The sequence below is a fragment of the Apis cerana genome, linkage group LG2, assembly GCF_029169275.1.
Source record: "Apis cerana isolate GH-2021 linkage group LG2, AcerK_1.0, whole genome shotgun sequence".
Classification (NCBI taxonomy): Eukaryota; Metazoa; Arthropoda; class Insecta; order Hymenoptera; family Apidae; genus Apis; species Apis cerana.
In genome coordinates, this window is record NC_083853.1 from 6,620,287 (window position 1) to 6,637,140 (window position 16,854).

Consider the following 16,854-nt stretch of genomic DNA (forward strand, 5'->3'; position numbering starts at 1 on the left):
TGACAACAAAGTAACGATAGGATGCCTCTTGATAGATCGTCTAATGGAACGAAATTTTGGCAATGATCCTTTACGAATATGTCTCGTGTCTCACCTTTGTCTCCTTTAACATCCGTCCATCCACATGTCGCAATTTCAACCTTCTCTGTAAACAAATTTCGCGACCCACTTGTCGACTGTTCTTTTATTACATTACGACGTCATCGTGTATCTTTATCTTGAATCTTGAATTTTAATCTTGTATTATTGTTTCGTGTCATATAATGCAACGATTCTGCCCGTTAATGTCGATTATTATCATTATTGATATTTTGTCACTTATTGTATAAAGGATACTTGAAAATTTTAGCTCTTAATTTTTATCCCATGTCAAATTCAGATGAAATTATGAAATTAGATATATATATTTATGATTGGCAAAATATAATTTATAAATTACAATTGGTTTGGCATTGATTGTCAATACAATTTAAAAAATTCAAAAGCTGAGAGGCAAAACAAAACAACTGACTTTGCCACTCGATCAAAGAAAGAGTATTTTTAAAGAACAAGCTTTGCCTTAATTTTATCATCTCTCTATTTCAAGAATCTCAAACGTAGCTTATTAATATAACTCGAGTTAAAAAGACAATTGAACAAAACTATCGTCTCCTTGTGCGAATTCATTTGAAAAGGGAACTCTCGAATGGATTTGAAACTTCTATCGATATTTTCACAATTGTCGATGGTAAAAGGCATAAAGCTCCCCAAACATCAGAATCCAGGAAGCGCATGACGATAAATTACACGACTCCTGACCGTCCTTCCTGAAATCGTTAAACCGAAGAGCCGTGTGGTCGTAAATTATTGGACATCGTTGTTCTCGGGCAGGAAAGCCGATCGATAATATTCGAACTTGGAATTGACGAACAGCCAATTCATTACATCAGAGGTAACGAATTTGTCCCGTTTCCGGAAGTATCCTTCGTGAAAACAGAATTGAAATCGTTCGTTGGAGGAATGCAATTTTTTTTTTTTACCATCACTGTTTAAATTAATTAATTTAATTAATATCACGTGTTGCAATAATTTCCTATTTGAATCTTTTTGCACAATTAAGTCTAATGCTAATTTTAATCAAAGAAATTTTGTGAATTAACCTTTTTTTATTTAATGGATAATGAGTTTAATAATAAAATAAATGATGTTGGAATGCGATTTGGGAAAATTATAAAAATTTATTTGTCAATATTGAATTATTGTAGAAGAGAATTTGATTTTTTGATGGAAAAAAATCGACGAGAAAGAAATTGTGCATTGTGAATTTATGGAAAATCTCTGCTGAATGACTTCGTATTTTTCTCGACCATTATTTTCAATATTTTTATTCAAAATACAGAATTTTATGTTAAGAATATTTTCAATGTATATAATTTCCATAAACTTTAAATATTTGTAGATTCCAAAGTATTTATTAAAAATTGTAAAGAGATAAAAAATTTAATTTTTCATCAGATAATTTGCAATAAGGATTGCAATTTTACACAAAAAATTTGCGCAATATTTCTGTTAAAATACTGTTTTTTTTTCCTTGCATATTCAATGAAATTCTATTGCACACGCATAATCGTTCACAACAATGTTTTCTTTATACTTTCTTATTCGTCTGGTAATGAAGTAACTAAAAATAATCAAAAACACCGTTCCTATTTGTTTCTTCTTCAACGTGAAATCCATCAAAAATTTCGTTTCTTTTGATGTCATATTGTTTGATTAAAAAACATATTAATTACAATCATAATACGGTTCTTTACATCGCACAAAATAACGTTGAAAGAAGACTATATATATATATATATATATTTGTAAAAATTTTACCTGAATCAAGTTTAATAAATTTTTTATTTCATTGTATATATTGTATAAATTTCATTAGATAAAAAAAATATGAAAATTTTTTGGAAATATCATACGTACATATATTGCAACTTTAATTAAAATTATCATTGTTCCATTCATACTTTCATTTTCATTAAATAAAAGTAATCAGAATTTTAGATAATACATGGAAGAATATAATTAATAATAAATTTAGTTTGAATAAAATTTTATTCCAAAAATATTATTCCCTAAAATATAACAAATAAAAAAATTCCACGATAATATTTCATCTCGACAATATTATTCCTCAATCCTCTAGCATGATAAATAAAAAATAAACAGAATTTTCCTACAAAATTATATTTCAATAAATTTATTCATTGATCTTCGAATTTATTTTAATATTTTTATTTATATAATTTTTAAAAGTGTGTATTTGATAAAAAATATAAATTCCATATTTATTTTTTTCTTTTCTTTTCTTAAATCTCTTATGACACACGAGAACATCACTTTTTTATCTTTCTCGTTGCATAATTCTATCATTCTTTCTTTTCCACGTTCAAGTTTTTATTTAATTTCATCTAGTGGCTCATTGTCGAGTTGAGAACTATCTTATGCATAATACCGTGTTCATAAAAATTGGAATGAAATAATTCGTATCGCTGTTTCAAAAAACTTATCCTTTCTTTTTTCGTATTTATTCACACGTATGATTCTCCTCCTCGTCTCTGTGTTTGAACAATGTTATTCAATCGATGGTGAATAATGTTTAATACGAGAATAGTCATTGACAATAAAACGAGTTAATCAATAACTCTAAGACAAAAGGAGAATTTTTTAACAATAATCACTATTTCTTTAAATCAACTCTTTTATCAACTCAATATGATAAATATAGTACTTTAAACAATCAAACAATAAATATATTTTCTTTTAGATAAACTTTCTCCATTGAAAAAAAATTAATTCTACAAAAACTAAGAACAGACTCAAACCTTATATTTTATGAGAATATTATATTTTCCCAATATATTTTTTGAGAATACTTGATTAATTTGTTATATTTATCGAAATTCTATTAAATAAAATGAGAAATATAATTAAGCATTGGAAGCGTTAAAAGCTAATGAAACTTTAAACTTCGTATTATTAATTTTCACGTGCGCTTTATACGTTGGCGTGATGATTATGCAAAATTTAAGCAGCTGTTATGCAGATGATCGTAACCAGTTTATTCCACGATTAAATTTTATCGAGCGTGACGATGTTCTCGCGATCTCGTGGAAAAATATTTCACAGCCTGTAAATTTAATTGCAGGGAAAGTGTACCTGGGCGGGAACCACTGGACGACGGGTCACCCTGCAGGATACACCGTTAAGGTCGTTGTCAGAAATCGAAAGAAAAGTGTTGTGCAAGGTGGCTGTTGCAAAACTTCAGGCCCTTAATTTGGGTGTTCACATTAGGCCACCCAGCGGTAAGTTTTTCGGAGTAATTTTCCAATTTTAATGTTGCAAGATATGAAACGTGAATGATACAAATTTGAGAATTTGAAAATAAAGAATTTGAAAATATGAGGATTGAAAAAATGAAAGGTTCGAAAAGATTAGAGATTCAAAAATTTGGAACTTTGAATTATGAAAATTGTAAAAATAAAATTAGAACATTTGTCGCGATAAGAGGAAAGAAGTTTGAACATCTTCTTTTCGTTTTTCCTCGAGAAAATCTCAACTCGATACAGAGAGCAAAATCTTGACTGTCTTTCACATGATTGACATATTTACGAACATAAAGTGTAACTTTAATATCGAAGTATTTTCTTTCTCAGTGAATCAAGAATATTTTCTAAAATTATTAGATACTCTTAAAGAATCTTAAGTATAGATTTCTCATACACAGTCATGAATATTCTAAAATTACCTTGACTGCATCGCAATTACTTAGTATTTAGTTAATGCTATTTCTAATTTTCTGGTGACTTAAGTTTAACCTTTTATCATAGAGTGAAAAATTAATTCCCTTAAAATCTTAGAAAAAGATCTCGCATCGCAGATTTTATAAATCCAATAACAATCCAGAAATGATGATATATCACGTTTCCATAATTCATAAAAAGACATATAAAAAAAAACTTATTCTAATTGTAAATGTCATATATACACGTCATCCAAGAACTACTACCTTGCACGTTTCGCAATATGGTGAAGTAATTTTTTTGCGGTACACACCGATGTGGTCATTGACGTTGCTCAACAATCAAGAAGAGATCGCGTTTCATCGAGCTCTCCATTTCCTCGTATTCGTTTCTTTGTTCCACTTCCGTATCCAAGAGGAAGTAAATAAACGAGACCACAACAGGGAAGGAGCTTATAAGAATTTCTCTGATCGAGCTTATGGTTACATCAAACAATGGTTTATTAAATCCCTATCGATTTCTCAAAACGACAAAGATCGCTTATTTTAAGTGATTATTTTATTAACCTGTAATAGAGAACAATATATTTTTTTATCGTCGTTTCATTCCTCATTGTTTCCTTTCAGAATCATTCGGTAGCAATACCGTTGTCACGAAGCCCAAGAGAAGAGCACCTTTGCTCAAGAGGAAAGCTCTTACCACAGGCTTTTTCGACAATAAGGGAAAAGACGATAAGGAAAAGGGTAAGTGGTAAAGTCACCGAAGCCTCTTTACTTCGAATTTAACGAACATCGATTTTAATCTATAAATCGTTGACTTTAATTCCATTGCAAACTGCATTAAAGGAAAATTGCTAAATTAAAGAGGATTCTTTATTTGAATAATCTGAATATTATAATAATATTTTTATATTTTGATATCGATTTATATATTTTTGAAAATTTCTAAAAATTCTTAATCTCTTGATTGAAAGAGAAAATGAACGTTTTCTAATATTTCAACAATGTATGTAAAAATTCAAAATAGCGAAACTTCTGTCTCAGACAGAGGACAATTATCTTCAATATTTCAGAAAGAAGAAAAATGATACAAAGTATCACTTTGTAAAGATATTCGCGTTTCGAAATCATAAACGTATCATTGTAATAAGAAACAGATTTTCTTTAATCAAATTTAAATAATATTTTTCTTCCACCGTGATCAATCTTTACCATCCATTCGGATATATTCCATTGTTCGAAATGATATTCAAATTGAAATTCATTTAACTTAAATTTAATTATTTTCCGTGATCCCGTAATAGATTAAATACATATCCGAGAGATCGAACTTTTAAAGAGAGATTAATTTTTTAACTGCTTCCTTTATATTTATTTCTCGAAATACGATTTCTCTCTCTCTCTCTCTCTCTCTCTCTCTTTCTCTCTCTCATAGGAATTAGCTTGTAGATAAAATCAATAATTAAACTCGGTAAATTAAGTGCGCAGTTTAATGTGCGGAAAGCGGCACGGTTAACGATCAGAGATTTATGGGGCGTTTATTTGTTTGAAGAATAACTAGTTCAGCTATTTTCAGGTGTGATTCTGTTTTGCGAGGAGTTCGCTAGGTAGTGCTTCTATCATTTTATGTGCATTTACGACACACTATGTATATATATATATATATATATATGTATGTATGTATATATAAATATATATGTATATATATGTATTTATGATCTAGCTAGCCCGTGGCAAAGACAAATATTATCCTTGGGACAAATACCGGCTGTTCACCTGCAACCCTCGCTTTAAATTCCCCTCCGCTAATAATTATGCAAATAGTATATAAATTCTTTGGACGTTGGAAATATCTCATTCGTGAATTATAAAATAAATACAGTTTCTTTGCTTTCCATTACAGGAAACGAAAGGAAAAAGTAAATTTTTTTTTTGAAACAATGGAAGAGATGGGATAGAAGTTAATCTACATTGTGATTAATGCAATAAAAGTTGTAAATGAGAAATAGATTCATGAAAGTTTTCTTATTAAAGTAAAGTATGCTTGTTATTTGTGAATAATAGAAAACATATATAATTTTCCTTTGTTTAAATAAATATGGAACGTCAAGCTTTGACTTTGTAATTTATATAGATATAAATGATGTTTAAAATTATTTTTATACTTCTATAATAATTAATCTATAATAAACTTGCAAGTATTATTTTAAGTATTAATATTAGGACAGATGAGAAATATAAAGAAGCATCGTTATATTAGATTGCATGATTTTGCAAACCTCTTCTAAATAATTGATAATTGTAATTTTGGAGTAGAATTTCCATTATCATATTTTTATTAAATGCTAAACAAATAGAACACATTAATTTAAATTTTTAATTTATAAGGCTCATTTTCTTCGCTATTCCTTTTTTTATTTTTTTAAATGTTTTAGCTTTGTTCGTTATTTATTTATTTTTTTTTTTTTTGTAAAAATGTAACAATATTTTATTCCAAATAACACATTTCACGGATATAATCTGTGCTCTTGCCTTTTATCCTCCTCCACATTAGCAAATTTAACCGTGTGGGTGTTTCATTCTCGTTTGCATAGACCTGTTTATCAAGCATTTCACATTGTGGTGACAGTTTCAGTCACAAATTGCACCTGGTATTTGTGCGAACACCAAAAAAAGAGACAATGTTTGCGCAACCACGAGATATATTTTATCCTTTTTTTCTTTACTTTAAATCCCGTTAATAAAATTTCTAAATTTTTACATTATTTCTCGAAAAAAGCAACTAAACAATTAAAAGATCCTAAACTTTAAATAACTCAAATAAAATAAAATTTATTAATTTAAAAAGAAACATTCAAACAAATATAAAGATATTTTAAAAATTCCAATGCAAACACGTCCTCTCAAATTCTCTCTATCTTTCCAATTATTTCCTATTTATTTATCTATCAAACTTCTTCAAATTCTCTCATCAATCTTGATGATGAAAAACCAGCTGAAATATTAGCAATGTGTCCATGTGTATGCAACAAGGCACAGCAACACTATTTTTTCAATTATTTCCTATTTGTTTATCCATCAAACTGGTTCAAACTCTCTCAATCTTGATGGAGAACCAGCTGGAATATTAGCAATGTGTCCATGTGTGTGTAACAAGGCACACCAGCATCTTTCCAATTATTTCCTATTTATTTATCCATCAAACTTCTTCAAACTCTCTTAATTTTGGTGGAGAGCCAGCTGGAATATTAGCAATGTGTCCATGTGTACGCAACGGGGCACAGCAACAGCATCGGGCAGCCTGGTATGAGACACAATTTCGCCGGTTATAATTAGCCACGGGGTGGTTGGTGGCAGTGCATATTTCCGCATATACCAGGTTTATTTGCGGTGCGCGCTGGGTGTACGAGTACCGTGCTGGGGACACCGGACGTCAAACGTGAACCGGAATGGTCCATCGACGGGACTTATCCACCTTTGACGATCTTTCGCCCCATTCGCGAACACGTGCCGCTTCAGTGTCGTCATGTTTGAAGTTTCACGATATTTTTGGGATCTGTTTGCTTGGAAACTTGGTACTTTGTCTATTGGATCTATTTCGTTTGTGGCGGGTTTGTGTTACATCGATCTCGCGATTCGAATACAAATTTGAATACAAGTGGTGGGTGGAATAATGATTGATTTTCGTGCGAGAGGTTTGGAAACGTTCGAAAATTTGGGGAAATTAAGGAATTCGATATTGGGAAATTAAAATTAAAAAAAAAATTTGAGAAACTTTGTGCGATCGACAAGTGTTCGAAAATTAACAAGATTATAAAATTAGGAAATTGAAATATTTGGAGAATTTATGTGGATAAATTGAAAGGTGAGACGATGAGTTTGATCAAATTTTTTGTTGCGTATAAACATAGAGAAAAAAAATGGATTGTATCGATTGTTATATGGAAAATTTTGACTGAAATTATATTTCCTTTATTCGAATATTTTGGCAAAAGTTATACCCACAATAAACAAATGTCTCTAACGCATTATCAACAAGAGAAACAGTAATAAATACGCTCAATCGCGTCACCACGTTTCTATGAACGTTTACTTTCACGTAACAATGTTTAATCATCAAAGAGTACTCTGGAAAATTCAATGGTACGATTTCCTGTACTGTGTATAAACATTTGCCAGATCTGTCTTTGCCAATAAGATTATCTTCAATCGTTCCCCTCCTTCGTTCGTTTGAGAAATTATAAAAATCGTCCATCATCAAAATTCAAAATAGAATTACGAAGTAATTAAAATTAATTCCAAAAGGAAGAAAAATAAACGTTTGACAATCAATTTCAAATTTCAATTGAAAATCGAATGAAAAATTAAAAAAAATATAATATCATTAATTAATCGTGAAGAATCAACCAGATTTCGCCCAAGTGAAAATGAAATGAAACGAAAATGAAAGGGAAAACAGGAAGGAGAAAGGAAGGAAGAGAAAGAGGGGGAACAGTGTTGCGAATGATTTTGAGACTTCCAGGAAAAATACTCCTCCCCTGAGTCCATTGTCGTCACCTGGTTCTGCTATGAAAGAGAGAAAGAAAGAGGAAGAAGGAGAAGAGGAGAAAGAGAGAAAGCGAAAGAGAGCTGGTTTGGAGAGGCTGGGATGGCCCAGATTGTGGTCTATAATCGGACCGGTATAGAGACAAGGTTTGTTGCCTTTCAGTTGGCTTACGCATGGTACGAGGGGAGGAAAGAGAAGGGAGAGAAGGCAAAATTCTGACATATTTGATCATATGATACGTCACTTAAATGACGTCCTCTTTTAGAGCGTTGTCACATTCGAAACACGTGATCCATTCACGTGTCTTTTAACCATTCAGGGGTGAATGCATTTTCATTTTTTCTTCTTCTTCTTTTTTCTTTTGATTTTTGATTTTCATAGAGAAGAAATTTTTTAATAAATTAAAAATTAAAATGGATGCATTATTGTCACATTTTTTTTCTCCCTCTTTTATTACTATAGAAGGGAAATTTTTATTATAGGAATTTTAATTGAAAATCAAAGTGTTGGTTAAAATTAAAGTGGATGCATTTTGATTGTAATGGAAGAGAAATTATTATCGCAAGAATTTTAATTGAAAATTAAACGGTTAAGCTTATGGTTATATAAATTTTCTTCCATTATACACGAAATCAAAATATCGAGATTGAGGAAAAATGAATTTTTATTTTCTTTTCCTCTTTCCTCTTTATATCTTCGTGATAATCTTTAAGTTGAAAACAATTTTAAACTTTTATTTCTTTCGTCTTCTGAATACTTTCGTCCTCGAGGCATCGTACCCATTTTGAAGCAATAATCCCAGGAACAGGAAGACGTAAGCCGATTGTTATTCGCGCGTGGATTTGGCAAGCGGTGGCGAGCAATTAAGAAGTAATAAGATGAAATTCGAAAGGTGGCACGACGCGTTTCCGCGAACTTAGTCGAACAAACCAGGCGGTTTAGTACCAAAAATAAAGTGGTCGAAGCATTCATGGCCAGCCGAAATATTATCAAACGTCCACGTCGCCGATTTTAAAGTAAAACCGTCGACAAACCGAAGCATTCAAGCATTTTTTTTCACTTTCTAATTGTGGATTTTATGCCCAACAAAACTGCGTTTCAAACCATGCAAAAATATTTCTCTTAGTTAATTATTTCCACGATCTTCTTACACTATTCCAATAATTTACAATATGAACTGGTAAAATTAAAAAAATAGAAATGAATTATTCGTTTCAAAATTATTCCTTCGTTTTGTAAAATAGAATTTCTATACTCCTTTGTAACTATAATTTTAATTGTAATCCTAAATATATTGAAATGTGTCTCAAACTGTTTTTCCTAGGCTCTCGTGTTATTCGTGACGAATAATTTTTACACGTGTTATTTAAAAAAATCGTTCAAAAAACTCCTATTTACCCTATCCCCGCAAGCAAACGTTAAAACACAATTTCCTATAAATTGCACAAACAGTTTACACGCGTGTAAATAAGCGGTGTTTACGCGTTTTGGGACGCAGCTGACCACTCGTAGATCAGACTCGAAGATCTTCTTTTTGGCGATCGAAACGATACCGAGATTAAATGAAATCTCACGTTGAAATATTTATTAAAAAAAGGACAACAAATTTAATTCTCCCTTAATAATCATCGATCTTAATAATCTCTTTCATCTTCAAAATTTAACATCTATTAATATATCAATTACGCATCATAGATATCGTTCACCGATAATCCTCTCTGTTCCGTCCATGCACGTGTATATATCTCGTTTCACACCAATCGAATCCAATTTATTTTCGATCGAAATGATCCATCTTTGTTTCAGATTCGCCCGGTGGCCTGGTATTTGGCATACCGCTGTCGCAGTGTTTGGAGAACGATAGGATCGCTAGAATCGCCGCTGGTGAGGTCTCGGATGTTGGCTGCTTGTCGAGGAGCAGCAGACACGGCAGCAGAACGAGTTTCACGAGCCTGATCGAACCGACAGTCGCTGCTAAGACAGACGAGGTAAGGTATTGGACCCCAGCGTTCCCTTTTTATCTGTTCTTTTTTGATTTGGATCAACCATTTTTTTCTAATATTTAGAAAATTTGAAAAATTTAACACAGTTTGAGATAAAACAATTGGGTGTTATCTCTCTGATGTTTCTTTTATAGAATATAAAAAAATGAAGTTACGTTACGTTAAAACAAATAAATATTAAAAATTACAAGTAGTAGATTAATGACAAAGACATGAAGTAAGAATAATGATAATTTCTTCTACTATCGATATATAATTCGACACAAATTTTGAGTTATTAGCAATTGCAATGTTTGTATCGTTTCAAGAAAATGAGAATTTTTTAATGTAATTCGTATCAATATTCAATATTTTTTTAATAGAGTAGATAAAAATAGTATATTGCAATAACAATATTTTCTCTTCGTAATATTTCTGTACGATATACCATGAATTCCGTTCCTCGAGTAGTGTAACTCCGTATATAGTCGGCCAACCGCATCAGATCCACAAATTGATCGATAACTATCGATCCTCTTTCTCAAATGCACTCTATCAAACCAAATACCAAGGTATTTCATATATAATAAAATTAAGAAGTAGAAATCATTGAGCATATTATTGCAAAAAGGAAACGAATCACGTGGTAGGTACATTACACTATAATCGCGAGACCGGTAACAATGTGGCGTTTATTTTGGCAGCTAGAGACCATCGTCTCGCAAAAGTCAAAATTACACACGTGCAACTAGAAGTAGATTTACAATTTTGCACGCTTTCCTCGATAACGAGGAGGCGAGAACACGATGAAGAAGCATCAGGCAAACTGTTTCTTTTAGATTGACGTGGACTGATCTGAAGGAAATTTCTTTGTCTCTTAACGTAAAAAAAAGGATTAATTTTGCCATTTTTTCTTCTCTTTTTTTTTAAATCAATTGGACAGGTTAATCGGTTGTGTAACGCGATTCGATGGTGAGACTAAGGGAAATCACGTTTGTAAAAAAGCTTCATCGATATGAATATGCAAATCCTCGAAATGAGAAAGAAATTGCAAATGTAAATTCGGCTGATGCATGTACAAAGACGATAAAGGTAAAAAATACTATTATTATGTAAAAATTACCTTTATACCTTCAAACTCATAAATCCAATCAATATAATCAAATCGATAAAAAATGATAAAATCTAAAATTTAAAAATAGATTTACTCCTTTTTTACTCTTTCTTTTTTTTTTTCATTTTTTAAATTTTCACTTTTATCATTATTTATCGTTATATAAAAGTGTTTAATTAGAATACAAGTTAACCCGTAACGTAGGCAGTTTGTTGGTCATCCGTAGAATTACTGAAAGGGATTCTCAGACATAAATAGAAATACAAACGAACATATTAAAATAACTCTTTGATAAACAGCTCGACGTAACATTGCAACCAAACGATATATATAAAAGAGCTTTGAATCCACTTCCCTTCACACACGTACTCATTCAACGTACTCTATATTTATTGCACCCCTATTTTATAACCATTCCAACCCAGTCCATCTTTTCACATTCCATAACTATACTTCTTTCTCTTGTTTCAAATTTTCAGTAATCCAGACACCAAGCTTAAACAATAACTCCACCACTTCCTGCGTTATAAATTTCCAATAATTCAATTTTTCCAAAATATATTTTCCAAAATATTTCTATCCTCGACGATAAACTCATCCATTCTTCCAAACCAACGTATCGTAGACATCTCAATACGCGACAAATGTGACGTATACATTCATCGACGTGTGCATCGATTGCGTCACGTGATCGTCGCACGACGTGTCTCATCGAGACGATCCGAGGTCAAGGGAGGAGGGCTCGTGTTAGAAAAAGGGAGGAGAAAAGAAGGAAGGAAAGGTTGGAGGGAGGCGTCGCGTGACGGATGTGTTGGACAAGATCGTAAACGGCGTCATCGATTGCGTCAGTGTCAGATTGCAACGAGGGCGTTTATCGATGGCCACTTTGCGAGTAAGGGGCGAGACGCAAAGTGGTTTATTTTTTGACGGACGACGTCAGACGAACGACGCCGGCAATACACCCGATTCATCCTATATATCCACGTATCCCACGATCCCTTGCCAAAATCTGCTCTTACCGGAGATTCGAATTAACAGTTTCTCGCAATTAAATGCCAATGGGCGAGCCTCTTTTCCAAGTTTTCGATTCGATCGATCGAGATTGGATGAGATTTCCCGTTCCATTCGGATTTGGAAAGGAGGTAGAGAGATTTGTTGAAGTGGTTTTCAAGAATGGTTGTCAACACGTGTTCACGAGGGATGAATTTTTAAAGAAACAACAGAGTGATTATTTTTTTGTTGGTTTTCGAATGATGGTTTGCTCGTGAAATTTGGAGCGAAATTAAAGTGAATGGTGATTTTAGGAACATATGCAGAGAGATGTTTGTTTAATTCTATCAATAGAATATTGCGGATTTCTATGCATTTGTAGATAATTTAAATATAGAAAAATGTGGAAAAAAGGATAAAAGCAAAATATTCGAAGTGTAATATACATATATTCAAAGAACGAAACGAAAGATTTTTCTAGTTATGTTTATAAAATATAAAAAGTCACAAATATTTGTTTTTCATAGGATTTTTTGAAATTTAAAAGTTTTGGAATAACTTCCCCCCTTCAAGTATCCAATCGAGAAACAATTAAATTAATTTTTGCGAAGTGAAAAGAAAAGAAATTTCCTTTTATTCCATCATTATTACTCTCAAAACACCCTGTACATTTTGAGTCACGAAGAGACTCATGAAATTCTAAAATTTTCTTGACGTTCATCTATTTCGTCTTCTCAAATCTATTTTTCTTTTCCTTTTTTTTTTTTTTTTTTGAAAAACTATCCTCCATCGCGACCGGAAGTAAATGTTTTGATTTAAGAAGCACCGGCGCCACCTGGCCGATGAGCACGAATCCTCTTCTTCTTTTTTTCTTTTTTCCTCTCTTACGTTTTCCATCCAAAAAGTCAGACGTTCACGATGTGTTATTTTAAGAAAAGATCGAAGATTCGACTCGCGCCTCTTGATTTACGCGATCAGATTTAATTTCCAACCGTTTACGTTTCTGCGTATTGATTTTTCGGTTTACGGCGGGATGATTTGTTCACGTTTGAAAATTTATTTCAACCAGGCGCACTTTTTGTTCCAGCGTCGAGCATTTCTCCCTGTTACGATCGATCTTTCCATATTTTATTGATTTCATGTAAATTTTATCAGTCTATATATTATACTAGTCAGTTACAAATTGATATTATTTCAAATAACGTTTCGAATCAATAAATTTGTATCAAATGTAATTATGATTGGAGAAAAAAAATTGTAAATGGTGTAAAAATAGAAAAATGCTAAAAAATTTTTGTCATTTAAGGATACTCTAAACTATCCAAGATAGTAGAGAAAATTTATAAAATATCATCTTTCTTATTTAAAATATATTAAATAAATAAATAGAGAAGAAAAAGAAGTGCAGCATACGCGATGTGATAAAATTTTCTATCGAGGTCTAAAAATCTAAAATGGAATAGTGACGATAAATGATTGCAATGAATAATTAATAACCAGGATAATAAATCGAACGTTCGAACTTCCCCTTGTCCGTTTTCTTCGCTCTTACATGGATGTATACAAAGTGGTTCGATTTATTTCTCCCGCGAGAAAGTTGGAATTCTCTGTTCGGGATGTAAATAATTGAGGGGTCCCCCTTACGAGGCTCGTGACGCAGTGTGTGGGCGGGATTTTTCCAGAGTGGAAGAGAAATTCCACCGGTTACGAGTCAGAAACTAAATCCACCATCTTCGAGACTTCCTTTTTCTACGAATCTATTGATCCATAGGACAATTTGCTCTATAGGATAGTTGATCGTGTCCATTTTCCAACAAAAGAGGAAGCTAAACACATTTTAGAATATAAAAGATGATTTCATTCGGAATAATCGAGAGAATGTGTTCCGTCTACGTGCAAGTTAATTTTAGGGAATTTTTGCAATTAATTTTAGACGGTTATTTTTTGAACGGGAGGATGGATTTAGAGAGACGTTTCAAACTGTGAAATTTCTGAAACGTTTTTCTGGAAATAGATGAATCGATACGAGAAATAGAAAGACTCGATTCAGATACATTTGTGAAAATAGCGTTGATTTATTGTGGCGCCTACAACGACGAAAGCATCCTCCACTTCTGCTACTCAATCGAGTACATATACGATCTATATACGATGTTAAGAGAAGTGATGAGTCGATATTTTGTTGACGTGTATCTTTTAAAAAATTTAGCATCCATCTCTTACCAATTATTCGTCCCTATTTATACCTGTTCCTCTTTTTAACTCCGTTTCATTGAATTTTAAAAAGGAAACTACGAATCCTTCGAATTGTGTGATACAATTATTCGAGTTCTTGTCAAAGAATCATTAATATGATTGATATTACCGTATGAAAGTCGTAAAAGAATACGTTTTAGAAAGAAACGAAAAATATCCAAGAAATACAAGAATAATATAATCGCTAATATAATATACGGCCAACAATGAAACCGACAAACGAGGCAGACAATTTAGCTAATTGACGAGATCGATAATTCGATTCGATCTTCGATTTCGCATCGAATCATCGAAACGCGTGGCGCGACAACAATTGAAAGTGCCACGTGTTTAAATAGAAAGACCGATCGATCGATCCAAAGTGGATTATTACGACGTATCGTTGCACTTCCTTCGTCGACGTCACGTATATACCGAGCTCGTGTCGACGTCACGGATTAGAGACACGAATAGAACCGAGATCAGAGAGCGTTAATTTTAGATCCGGATTAATTAAGATCCCTAAATTTTGCAAGATTTTCTGTCAGACCGGATGGAGGAGACACGCAAAGCCGTCCATTAAAAACGGTAGACGCGCATCAGACGTATTGGCTCGGTTCTTTGTGCAATTTCGGCCGAATCGAGATTATTCAACCCTTTTAAGATCCATTTTACGATTGGTGGCTTTGATTAGGTATCGATGGATTGCGAATATTCGCGAAAACGATATTTAAAAATTTTGAATCTATACTGTATCTTTCAATGTTGAATTAATTAACTACATACAAAAATTACATATAAGGAAATTTGGCCCCTTTTAAAATGAATTTTATTTAACGTGAAATTAATTATTTTATCTTTTTTTTATTTTTTTTTTTATTTATTTTATTCCAATCTTAAAATTCTATTATCAAAATCAAAAATTGAATAATATAAAATTTAACTTATCAATACATATATAAGAGTCAAAATATTTTATACTTTATACCATAAATTATTATTCACGATTACTTTTGACTTAATCCAATAAATTTTACAAACATTATAGCTAAAGCTCGAGCTAAAACACAGGAAGCAGCTTTCCGATCCCTAATCGTTATACGTAATCGCATTTACAACATGTATTTCCGTTCTACGTCACAACACGTGTTTTCGATGCACAACAACTATGCGCTCCAAAATAATCCATAACCGTCAAGCTGTAAATTTCATCTACGTAATTTTCAGAAGAAAAATTTCACAAAAAAAAAATCTGCGATAAATAACGAAAGACAGGAGCAAATATTTCCTTCAAATAAATCAATCTACGATAATTTCATTTTACGAATCGATTCCTCGTAACATCCATAACCGAATCTATTTTTTCTTTTTTCTTTTTTTTTTTCCTTTTGCAAGCAGGAAAACTATTCCTCGAATTGATTTTTCGTTGGATATCGTAACAATCACGATTGAGAGAGGAATAAAATTGTTTTTCAGGGTGGTTCGTCCGAGTCGCTGTCGTCGAAAGGTGGAGCTTTAACCGGAAGCGACTCTGGGGTGCTCGAGCTGAGCGACAGCGGTGGAGGAGGCCCTCCAGGGGAATGGGACGCGGTTCCAGGAATAGTCAGACAATGCATCAGGCACCTGGAAAACACCGGTCTCCGGACACTGGGCGTTTTCCGGGTGTCGCCTTCGAAGAAGAGGGTCAGACAGGTGGTTGTTTCGTAATGTTTTAACCCATTATTCAAAATTCTGATTTCGTCGGCGCGACGTTGTTCTTTAACCTCTTCGATCATGGGAAAGAAATTTTTTAAAGTTCGATTTTGAACTTTCGGAATTGATTGAAATTAAATCAAACTTTTTCGTTTTTTTTTAACACTGTGAATGTAAATTTTGAAGTTTTTATGTTAAAGAGTTTTTAAATATCCTTTTTTCGTCGTGAAATTTAAAATAAAATCACGCTTGATTTACTCTTTCAGTTGAGAGAAGATTTCGACTGTGGTCGCGAGACAAAAATCGGACCCGATCAATGTCCGCACGACGTGGCAGCCCTTCTAAAGGAGTTTTTTCGTGATCTTCCCGACCCTCTGCTGTGCAGGGATCTCTATCAAGCTTTCGTCCACACGCAAAGTAAGGGCAAGCAAAAAATTACGATCAAACGGATATAAGCCGCTCAAGTTAAGCAGTTTATTGCAGTATTTAAACTTGATTAATGTATCGATCGTTATACCCG

At 32.5% G+C, this 16,854-nt stretch overlaps 1 protein-coding gene across 2 annotated transcripts in view; it reads left to right on the top strand.

The window, feature by feature from the left end:
- The window catches only part of LOC107996815 (uncharacterized), a 32,365-nt gene that overhangs the window by 9,903 nt on the left and 5,608 nt on the right, over window positions 1-16,854 (top strand). For both annotated transcript variants that reach the window (XM_062071966.1, XM_062071967.1), the window contains exons 3-7: window positions 3,182-3,338; window positions 4,403-4,519; window positions 10,128-10,309; window positions 16,119-16,334; window positions 16,601-16,751. In XM_062071966.1, coding sequence (XP_061927950.1) covers window positions 3,182-3,338; window positions 4,403-4,519; window positions 10,128-10,309; window positions 16,119-16,334; window positions 16,601-16,751 — 823 coding nt within the window. The remainder of the gene's footprint in view (window positions 1-3,181; window positions 3,339-4,402; window positions 4,520-10,127; window positions 10,310-16,118; window positions 16,335-16,600; window positions 16,752-16,854) is intronic.